The following is a 12,031-nucleotide window of genomic DNA, read 5'->3' as shown; positions in this document are numbered from 1 at the left end:
AATGGAGTTGCAAGAGAGATTAGCCAAGTTCCAACTGAATAGCAGAACAGGCATCAGAGGCTGAATGGCTCTTCTCCTGTTCCTATATTCTCTGCATATGATGCAATTGACAAAGAGAGCAAAATGGAATACAACAGCATCTTAAAACACAGAATGACTTTTAGGCAAGCACTTCCCCTACATAATATACACTAAAATCAATACCGAAAGAAGCTCTACCAATACACATTATGCATGCAAACTGTGCTCTCCTGGAGTCATGTTACAAAGTGCACCATCATCAAAAAAGAATAAGCATGACTATAGATCACTGCTGCATATTAAAGTGTTTGGGGTCTCATACAGACTGGAAGTTCCAAAGTAATGTTCAGAACACATTTCAGTTAAATCATGAAGTAGATAAATGGTAACATAATACAAATTAAAACTGAATTGTATTTATAATCATACCTCTTTTGGAGAGATGTGACAACTACTACTGAACTGTACTGAAGGTTTGATCACTGCAACAGGACTTGTAAATGCTGAATCTTGGCCAGAGTAAAGTAAACCAGGTTTGTTCTCCCTTCCAGTAGATTTCCATGGACCTGGCTACATTGGAAAACATTCAGGGAGAAAAAAAAATCATAATTTCTTTCGAGTTTATGGTTGCTTAGAATCCTTCAGGATCTCAAAGTTTATCAGAATCAGCAAGAATTTTAAGAAGCACGAGTGAACTGATCGGCTACAAAAAGCAGATCCATTTGGGCCTTAAGTGCATTTTACTATCTATCCTTTATAGAGAGCAGAGTCTGTCGCATTTTTACATAATTTTTTGAGATTCAAACTATACCATAGGAAAGATGCTCAAATTAGATTCTCCATAAAATACTCAGCATTCTAACTACTTCAATGGTTTAGCTATGCAGGATAGGTGAAAATATATTGAAGATCTTTACGCTTCTCGACCTGAGTTAAGTCCAAGAAATTACCTTTGGTGAAATTAATGCACAACACATACTTTTGTCCAGTATTTCCAAGCAGTCAGTTTATTTAGAATAAATAGCATAAAATCCCAGTTAAAATACAGGTCTGATGATTGGCATACAACTCTATTAAGCATCCATATTGTAAGATTACAAGTGCTATTTCTGGCATCGAATGGCATGTACATCGAAACGACAAATGAGGGGTAATGGGTAGAGCTGTGATCCAAATATTAAAAGATTTACAAATGCAAGATCAAAATCAAACTTAAAAAGACAAAATAATAAAACCAGGCCTCATCCTAAACAAAACCATGAGCAATATAGAAAGTGTGGTGAGGACATGAAAAAGGGAGATTAGAAGGGCTAAAAGAGAATCTGAAAAATAGGTTAAAAAAAGGGAAGCATTAGGGTTTTGACAAACATTTGAAAAGTAAAATAATTTAAGATAGTGTAACACCCCTTAAGGGCAAATCTGCTTGCAGAGAACAAAGGCATAGTGGAGGCATGATGGAGACATGAGTTAAATATTTCACATCAGTGTTTTCAAATCATGAAACTGAGAACATTATTTACAAAAGGAGGATGGGAGCGAATATCTCTTAGATGATGTACCCTGTAGGGAGGGGTATACAGGAAGAAATAATGGCGGCAATAATCATAGGTGATTTTAATCTAAATATAGATTGGCTGAACCAGACTGGCAAAGGTAGCCTCGAAGATGAGTTGAGTGTATTTGGGACAATTTCTTAGAGCAGCATGTACTAGAGCAGTGCTTCCCACCAAACATTTCCCTGTGTGACCCCATTTTAGTGCGCCAGACTTGTGGGGCTGGGGGGTATAGGAGCTGTTGAGTGGGAGTGGGTGTGCACAGCAATCAGGTCTCAAACTGTTTGAGAGGCTGTGCTTGCCATTAAATAAGTGAGTATTTCAAAGGAACCTCACAGCTCTTGGCACTCGGTCAGAGCTCTGCAGCAGTTATTGCTGCCTCAGAACTCTCAATGCCAAAATCTTGTGTCTCAACCCCACTAGGAGTCGCTACCCTCAGTTTGGGAATCCCAGTTCTAGAGCCAATTAAACAGCAGGCTATTTTAGACCTGGCAATATACAATGAGACAGAATTAATTAATGACCTCATAGTAAAGGAGTTCTACGTAGCAAAGACCATAACATGATCGAATTTTGCATTCAATTTGAGGGAAAGAAGAGTGGGTCTAAGCCTTGTGTTTTAAACTTAAATAAAGGCAATGACCAGGGTATGAAGATAGAGCTGGCTAATGTAAACTGGCTAGGCCAGCATTTGTTTCCCATCCCTAACTGCCCTCGAGAAGGTGGTGATGAGCTGCCTTCTTGAACCGCTGTAGTCCATGTGGTGTAAGTACGCCCACACTGTTGTTAGAGAGGGAGTTCCAGGATTTTGACCCAGCGACAGAGCAGAAACAGCGATTTATTTTCAAGTCAGGATGGTGGGTGGTTTGGAGGGAACTTCCAGGTAGAGGTATTCTCATATGTCTGCTGCTCTTTTCTTTCTAGATGGCAGTGGTCACAGGTTTGGAAGATGCTGTTCCAAGGAGGCTTGGCGAGTTCTTGCAGTGCATCTTGTAGATGGTACACACTGCTGCCACTGTGCATTGGTGGTCGAGGGATTGCATATTTGTGGATGGGGTGGTTTGCCCTGAATGGTGTCAAGCTTCTTGAATGTTGTGGGAGCTGCATTCAACCAGGCAAATGGAGAGTATCCCATCACACTGCTGACTTTTGCCATGTAGATGGTGGGCAGGTTTTGGAGAATCAGGAGGTGAGTTACATGTTGCACGATTTCTAGCCTCTGAGCTGCTCTTATAGTCACAGTATTTATATGGTTAGTTCAGTTCAGTTTCTAGTCAATGGTAAGCTCCAGGGTGTTGATAGTGGGAGAGTCAGTGATGGTAATGCTACTGAATGTCGTGGGGAGATGGTTATATTTTCCCTTGTTGGAGATGGTCATTGCCTGGAGTGGTGCGTATGTTACTTGCCACTTGTTTGCATAGCCGGGATGTTATCCAGATCATGTTGTATTTAGACATGGACTGCTTCAGTATCTGAGGAGTTGTGAATGGTATAATTATCAACGAACATCCCCACTTCTGACCTAATGATGGAAGGAAGGTCATTGATGAAGTAGCTGAAGATGGTCGGGCCTAGGAGATGTCCCTGAGGAACTCATGCAGTGATGTCCTGCAACTGAGATGACTGACCTACAATAACCACAACCACCTTCTTTTGTGCTAAGTATGATTCCAACCAGCAGAGGTATTCCACCACCCCCCCACCCCCCCCCCCCCGCTGCCTCATGGTTGCCCAATTTTGAGTTGCTAGATCTGTTTGAAATCTATCCCATTTAGCATGGTAGTAGTGCCACACAACACAATGGTGGGTATCCTCAGTCAGTAGTGGTGTTACCGAGCCCCTCTTGGTGATGGATATTGAAGTCCCCCACCCAGAGCACATTCTGTGCCTTTGTCACCCTCAGTACTTCCTCCAAACGGTGTTCAACATGGAAGTGTGCTTATTCATCAGCTGAGAGGCAGGGTGAGGGAGGGTGCTCAGTACGTGGTAATTAGCAGGAAGTTTCCTTGACTATGTTTGACCTGATGCCATGAGACTTCATGGGGTTCAGAGTTAATTTTGAAAATTCCCAGGGCAACTTCCTCTCGACTGTATACCACTGTGCTGCCACCTCTGCTGGGTCTGCCCTGCCAGTGGGACTGGACTTACCCAGCGATGGTGATAGTGGTGTCTAGGACGTTGTCTTTAAGCTATGTTTTCGTGAGTATTACTATTTCAAGCTGTTGATTGACTAGTTTGTGAGACAGCTCTCCCAATTTTGAGTGGCTTGCTCGTCCCCAGATGTTAGTCAGGGAGGACTATGCAGGGTCGACAGGGCTGAGTTGCTGTTGTTATTTCCAGTACCTAGATCGATGCCGGGTGGTCCATCTGGTTCCATTCTTTTAGACTTTTTAAGGAGATTTATACAACTGATATTACCACTATGTCGCCTCCCGTATTTGTGGAACGGGAGGTGGCGGTGTATTGGTAATGTCACTGAAATAGTAATCCAGAGGCCCAGGCTGATGCTCTGGGGACATGGGTTCAAATCCCACCACGGAAGTAGGTGGAATTTAAATTAAATTTATTAAAATCTGAAATTGAAAACTGGTCTCAGTAATCGTGACCATGAATCGATTGTCATAAAATCCCATCTGGTTCTCTAATATCCTTTAGGAAGGAAATCTGCTGTCCTTACCTAATCTAGTCTACATGTGACTCCAGACCCACAGCAATGTGGTTGACTCTTAACAGCCCTCTGGAATGGCCTTGCAAACCACTCAGTTCAAGGGCAATGGAGGGATGGGCAACAAATGCTTGCTATGCCAGCAACGCCCACATCCTGTGAAAGAATGTATAAAATAAAAACAAGCAATGTGGATAAAGGGGAACCTGTAGATGTGGTGTACTTGCATTTCTAAAAGGGATTTGGGTAAGGTGCCAGATAAAAGGTTACTACAAAAAGTAAGAGCTCATAGTGTAGGGGGTAACATATCAGCATGGATAGAGGATTGAAACAAAAAAACTGCGGATGCTGGAAATCCAAAACAAAAACAGAATTACCTGGAAAAACTCAGCAGGTCTGGCAGCATCGGCGGAGAAGAAAAGAGTTGACGTTTCGAGTCCTCATGACCCTTCGACAGTTCAACTCTTTTCTTCTCCGCCGATGCTGCCAGACCTGCTGAGTTTTTCCAGGTAATTCTGTTTTTGTTTTGGATAGAGGATTGGTTAGCTAACAAGAAGCACAGAGTAGGGGTAAATGTGTCTTTTGCAGGTTGGCAAGCTGTAACCATGGAGGGCACAGGGACTAGTGTTGGGGCCTCAGCTATTTAAAATCTATATCAATTACTTGGATGAAGGGACCAAATTGCTAAATTCGCTGATGACACAAAGATAGGTAGGAGAGAAGCTGTCAAGAGGACATAACCTATGTCCCTTTGTAGACTCCTTAAATGAGTCGGCAAAAATTTGGTAGATGGAGTATAATGAAGGAAAATATGAACTTGTCCACTTTGGCAGTAAGATTAGGAAAGCAGTATGTTATTTAAATGGAGTGAGATTGCAGAACTCTGTGCTAGAGGGATCTGGGTATCCTGGTAGACAAATCATAAAAAGTTAATATGCAGACACAGCAAGTGATCAGGAAGGCAAATAGAATAGTCATTTATTCCAAGGGAAACAGAATATATAAAAGTTTTGCTATCACTGGGAGGGACCACATTGGGAGTACTGTGTACAGCTTTGGTCTCCTTACTTAAGGATGTAACTGCATTCGAAAAATAAAAAATGCTGGAAAAACTCAGCAGGTCTGACACCATCTGTGGAGAGAAAGACAGTTAATGCTTCAAGACCGTATGACTCTTCTTCAGAGGTTCTTCGAGCTCTGAAGAGTCATACGGACTCAAAACGTTAACTCTGTCTTTCTTCCCACAGATGCTGTCAGACCTGCTGAGTTTTTCCAGCATTTTTTACTTTTGTTTCAGATTTCCAGCATCCACAGTATTTTATCTTTATCTAACTGCATTCAGAGTTCAGCGAAGGTTCACTTGGCTGATTCTTGGGATGAAAGTGTTATCTTCTGGGGAAAGTTTGGACAGGCTGGGTCTGTGTCTATTCAAGTTTAGAAGATTGAGAGGTGATTTTCTTGAAACATGTGAGATACTAAGGGACTTGACAGGTAGATGCTGCAAGGTTGTTTCCCCTTACGGGAGATACTAGAACAAGGGGACAGTCTAAAAATAAGGGGTCTCCCATTAAGACGGAGAGGAGGAGAAATCTTTTTCTGAGGGTCATTAGTCTGTGGAATTCTCTTCCTCAGAGAGCAGTGGAGATAGGGTCATTGAATATTTTTAGGGCTAACTTAGATTCTCAACTGACAAGCGAGTCAAAGGGTACGGGTGGGGTGCAGACAGGAAAAGTAGAGTTGAGGCCACAATCAGATCAGCCACGATCTTATCAAATGGCAGGGCAGGCTCAAGCAGCCAAATGGCCAACTCCTGCTCCTAATTCATATGATTGTACAAGACTCCTCCAATACTAATTACCTCCTTCCATCCTGCCCTTGTATTCTTCCATACCCTTCTTCTACATTTATGCATTAAGCCTCCATCAAATGTATCAGTGCTACCTGCTTCAACCACTCATGGGACAAGTTCCACTTGTATAAATAAATTTCTCAATTCTTTAATTTATTTAACAGATCAAATCATGCCCACTTGTGTTGTCTTTAACGAATAAATATGTTAGTTACATCACATTCATTATTCATCAATTAACAAATTGAAAACCAAAGAGAGAGTTCTCTGCCTCACCCAATACAAAATAGTGAAATCACTCTACACTTAGGCAGCCGACATTATTTTTCAGTTGCAATTAGAACATGTACAGTCTATGTCCAAACGCAGCAAGACCTGGACAACATCCAGGCTTGGACTAACAAGTGGCAAATAACATTCGTGTCACACAAGTGCCAGGCAATGACCTTCTCCAACAAGAGAGAATCTAATCATTGCCACTCAACATTGAATGGCATTACCATCGTGAAATCTCCCAATATCAACATCCTGGCTGGTTACCATTGATCAGAAACTGAGCTGGACTAGCCACATAAATACTGTGGCTACAAGAGCAGGTCAGAGGCAAGGAATCCTGCAGCGAGTAACTCACCTCCTGACTCCTCAAAGCCTGCCCACCATCCACAAGGCACAAGTCAGGAGTTTGATGGAATACTCTCCAGTTGCTGAGGTGAGTGCAGCTGAAACAACACTCAAGAAGCTCAACGCCATTCAGGACAAAGCAATCCACTTGTTTGGCACCCCATCCACAAACAAACACTCCATCCACCACCGATGCAGTGGCAGCAGTGTGTACCATCCACAAGATGCACTGCACTGCAGGAACTCACCAAGGCTCCTTAGATAACACCTTCCAAACCCACAACCGCTACCATTTCGCAGGACAAGGCCAGCAGACACATTGGAACACCACCAGCTGGAAGTTCCCCTCCAAGCTACTCACCATCCTGATTTGGAAATATATCGCCATTCCTTCACTGTCACTGGGTCAAAATAATGGAACACCCTCCCAAACAGCACTGTGGGTGTACCTACACCACACAGACTGCAGCAGTTCAAGGTGGCAGCTGACCACCACCCTTTCGAGGGCAATTAGGGATGGGCAATAAAAGATGGCTGAGCCAACGATGCCCACATCCCATGAATGAATTTTAAAAATTGCAACGATAATTCATGTCTATTATTTGCCTTCATGATAAACTGCACTGTTCAACTTCACTAAATAACTTCCATATCATATAATTTCTAAATTTTGTTGCTCTATTTCACAATCAGCATGCTTTACACCTCACACAATAAGCATGCTATAAAAACATTGCAAAAAATTCAATGGGTTACTATACCTTTGTGGGAGGAGCTGCAGGTTTGGGTATTAGATTTTTGTAAACGCTTGGGCTTGCAGTGTTTTTGTTGCTGTTTGCAAAATGGTTTCCTGAGGAACAAAAGCTAGTTGAGAAAATTGGTTCCTCTTTCAAAACTTTTTTGATGACCAGCATCTTGGAAACCGGTTGCTTGGCACTTGGAGGGTTTTCTGTGTTTAAAAGGATAAGGTTGATCAATGATTTCATTTTTCCAAATATTCCCAATGTGTCCAATGGAAACACTTGATATAATCAACACCACACTTCTATGCTCCAGTGTGAAATCTACAGTTCCTGTCAAGCAGAGGTTATTACTGTCGTTCAAAGCAACAAATGCACAGTAGTGCTCCAATCAAAACTGAAGTGCAGCCAGTACATCTGCCCGAAGCAAAGTTATTCAATGCATTTCACTCATACTGGCAGATATAACAACTTATTACCATCTCAAACCCAAACAAGGCACAGTTTTAAAATAAATGTTTCAAATTCAAAGGAATATCAGGATCTGTTCAATCCCCCCTTCATTTTTAGATTTAAACTCAGTTCATTAAGAATCAAAAGATCTAAGCACACTGTGCTTCAAATTTTAATTATTACTTATTGCAGAAGTTGAAATATTTAGAATCATCATCATCTACAGCAAGTGCCCAACTGTGACTTGATTTATGTATTTATGCCTTTAAAACCATAAAAAAATAACTAATTTTTACGTGTAATGATTGTCATTAGATTGTATAAAGTGAAAAAAGAACCATTTAGTTTGCGAAAATAAACTATTTTTGTATAAAGTCTAATGCAATCAAGGCATTGGTTTAATGCCTCATTTTCTTAAGGAGCAATTAAACCTCACAAAGTTTTTCTCTTTTTACTGTTATATCACCACACTTTCCTTCTCATCCATGAGGGTTGCAGCCTTTAATTATAGACTTCTCCAACAGGAACTGATCCTGTCAATGCTGTTTAGCTCTTCAGTCCTCTCCAAAAAGACTGTTCTGCTGATGCAAAAGTATTCAGGATTGAGTGGGAATTGGAAAAACCCATTTACTGAGGGTAGGTAAATTCAAGAACTAATGTTTGGTTCAGGTCAAGTTTTTGAAATGTACACTGGCACATTGGTGGTGCTCAAACTTCATTTTGAACACTTGCAATTAAGTAGTGGTTACTGAGCAACAGCAACATGATCAATTATCTGTCTACCATCAAGCATCTGATTTCAGCTAGACTGGGTTGACTATTGGCTAGAATTGCGGAGGGCATGGCTCCCCACTTCTGAACCAACATCACCCGTTAGGAAGAGCTACAAATATAGGTATTGGATGAAGACAGGTGCAACTTGGCCACAATCACCCCCAAGATTGACTCTGCCCAATATTTAGGTAATTTGTATTGACCAGGGATCAAAGAAGAAACTCTATCACTCTGCTGACATCACTTGCCCTGCTTGTGTTACGTACATCTCTCAACTTCAGGGGGTAACCTGATCGTCCAGGCTTAAGACAACAAACTGTCAAACATTTATTAAATTGTAAATGGAGAAGCAAATAGGAACAATGGTAGTGTAGAATTAAAGTAGTTATAAGATACAGACCCCAGAAGTACAAAATGTTTTAGTTGACGGGCAATATGATCGGCACAAGCTTGGAGGGCCGAAGGGCCTGTTCCTGTGCTGTACTTTTCTTTGTTCTTTGTTCTCTGATTATTACCTTTCATTAGACTCATTGCTTCTGACTGTGCTCAAATCTTCTGTGGCCTATTTGTCTCAATAATGGCTTCAATAACATTACCCAATTTCTACAAGTCAGTTTCAGAAATACTTTTCAAAGAAAAAAAAATGATCAGGCCAAAAGAAATTGAATTATCTGCAAAGTCATGCATAGAAGCAAACTTAATTACTTCTGTTTGAATTGAATGGCTTGATCTCTACCTCAGGTGCCTGACCAGACAAAACATCTAAAATCTGCATTAAAACAAGCTGAGTATATACCTGACCTTTAACTGCATGCAAAAAAAATGACAAAAAGAAAGACACTCTCATAATACATTAGCAAAAATGCTTCATTTATTTTCTTAATCACACACAGCACACATTATCTTTGCTTATGGCACAATAGATGGAGTGTTTGAGCTTAATTGTCCCATTCTGCCATTGTTCTCCAACTTACAGTCTTTCAAGACACTATACTAGAATATACAGGTGACTTTCCTTTCAAATTACTGATTGCTGTCAACTCAGTGACCTTAACAGTAGAGCTATCCTAGTGGCAGGGATTATTCATGCAAGTTAAATAGTCATTTGATAGTACAGAACTTGAGTATCGCTGATAAAAGAGATGTCTAAGCTTTTCGACTTGCACTCATCAGGGCACTCGCAAGAATACCAATATAAGGGGGGAAAACAACAATTTATACTGTCTATGAAGAGTGCGCCAATTGGTTGGCAAGTGGCATTACCATGGAGAATGCACCAGTGATGGTGACTGATAGTTAACTGCCAAGCATTGTTTGAAATTTATACCAGGCAGCTTGGCCCTGATGGTTAAGGCAATGTCTTGACCAATGAGTCAGCGAATGGCTGTCACTTACTTTGTTAGCTGAAACAGGCAGCGTATGTACATGTTCTTTCTGTCTGCAAAGAACAGGGCCCTGTGTATTAATATATGTAGCTTCCAATACACGCAAATGCACCACATTGCAAGCTCGACTGGTAATCCTAAATTGATTGTCAGCGCAATTCTTAGCGCACTGAGGGTTATTTAGCAAATCTTGCCCAAATGCGAGATCACATCTAATGTTGGACACTGTTTTGAGTTTTGCAGGCACAGGCTAATTGGGTACAGTCTGCACCCTGCTCATTGTGAACAGTGGCTGTGACATATTGTTTGATATAATTCACCAGTCTTTGGGATGTAAGACCTATATTCCTAGTATCGCGCTGGCACTGAAATTCATATATCACATTACTCATTTGTGTGTAGGCAGAAGGTCTTTTTGGCTTGATTAGCATCCTGTTAGTGGCAAATACCATTCATGTTACTGCTGCATAGCAGCAGCATGAAACAGCTAGCTTCACCTGTTGCTCAAATCTTTGTGATACCTTGCCCTTCCAGGGTAATCTGAAGTAGACTGGGCACTTTCCAGGGCCAAAAGTGATGACCTAGGCCCCTTCATGAGTTTGCGTGATATACAGCACGAAATGATCTGATCAGGGTAGCCATTATCCTGCAGGATGCCTTTGATGCTCCTATCTCTATCATGGCTGACTGCAAGCCTCCCTTCACTGGTCAATATACGCATTGGAATTCTTACAGTTCCACACGCTGCAAGATTGGTCTTATCGGCAACCTTGTAAATAGGACCTGAGCCATTTGCTCACCATGTAAACTTGATGCTGAAATAGGGCGCATCAAAGGCATCCTGCAGGATAATGGCTACCCTGATTGGATCATTTCGCACTGTGCATCAGGCAAGCTCATGAACAAGCCTAAGGCCATCACTTTCAGCCCTGAAAATTGCAGAGTCTACTTCAGATTGCCTTGGAAGGGCAAGGTATCTCAAATATTTGAGCAACAGGTGAAGCTAGCTGTTTTATGCTGCTACTATGCAGTAGCAACACGAGTGGTATTCGCCACTAACAGGATGCTGCTATCAAGCCAAAAAAGACCTTTTGACTATCACACAGATGAATTTCAGTGCCAGTGTGATGCTAGGTATTTAGGCCATATATCCCAAAGGCTGGCAACCCGTATCAAACAGCCTGCCCTAGCCGCTGTTCACAGATTGTCCCCAACCAGCCCGCATTTGCGAAACACAGTGTCCAACAGTAGATGTGATTTCGCGATGGAGCATTATTAGCACATTGGACAACGTTTGCTAAAGAATTATGCTGATAACCAATTTAAGATTGTCAGTTGGGCTCGCAATGTGGTGCATTTGCATGTACTGGATGCTAGATATATTAATACACAGGACCCTTTTCTTTGCAGACCCTGTTCTTGGCCTGTTTTAGCTAAATGAAATAAGTGACTGCTGTTTTCTGAGTCATTCCTCAGGGCAAAGCCTTGACTAATCAGGGTCAAACTGCCTGGTTTAAATTTCAAACAATGCTTGGCAGTTAACTGTCAGTCACCATCAGTGGTGCATTCTCCATGGCAATGCCACTTCTCAACCAATCAGCACGCTCTTCACACAGTATAAATGGTTGTTTTCCCACCCTTATATTGGTATTCTTGCGAGTGGCCTGATGAGTGCAAGAAAAGCTTAGGTATGTCCCTTTCTCAGCAATACTAATGTAAATTAGTTGGGTAGTATCTTTGTAATAATTTTTTTGAAATGTGTATTTTTATATTTTTAAACAATAACAAGGTCTCCTTTTCATCAATGCGGTGAATGGCTTTGTTGTATCTCGTATGTGTAATGCATAGCTTATCTAGAAAGGCCAATTAGTCTTGGTCATGCATTATTGTTTTGTTAGGCCCAGTGTAAATTGCTTTTTATTTTACTTAGTTGCTAAGAATCTAACAGCAACAGAATACTAACGCGGTAT

The 12,031-nt window shown here is 41.4% G+C and overlaps 1 protein-coding gene across 4 annotated transcripts in view; it reads right to left on the bottom strand.

Moving 5' to 3' along the window:
- gpbp1l1 (GC-rich promoter binding protein 1-like 1) overlaps positions 1 to 12,031 on the bottom strand; it is an 80,111-nt gene that overhangs the window by 25,754 nt on the left and 42,326 nt on the right. For all 4 annotated transcript variants that reach the window (XM_041208539.1, XM_041208542.1, XM_041208541.1 and 1 more), the window contains exons 7-8: positions 7,471 to 7,658; positions 451 to 591 (exon numbers count right to left, since the gene is read on the bottom strand). In XM_041208539.1, coding sequence (XP_041064473.1) covers positions 451 to 591; positions 7,471 to 7,658 — 329 coding nt within the window. The remainder of the gene's footprint in view (positions 1 to 450; positions 592 to 7,470; positions 7,659 to 12,031) is intronic.

The sequence above is a fragment of the Carcharodon carcharias genome, chromosome 16 (genome assembly GCF_017639515.1).
Source record: "Carcharodon carcharias isolate sCarCar2 chromosome 16, sCarCar2.pri, whole genome shotgun sequence".
Taxonomy (NCBI): domain Eukaryota; kingdom Metazoa; phylum Chordata; class Chondrichthyes; order Lamniformes; family Lamnidae; genus Carcharodon; species Carcharodon carcharias.
This window is presented reverse-complemented; position numbering and strand designations above follow the sequence as displayed.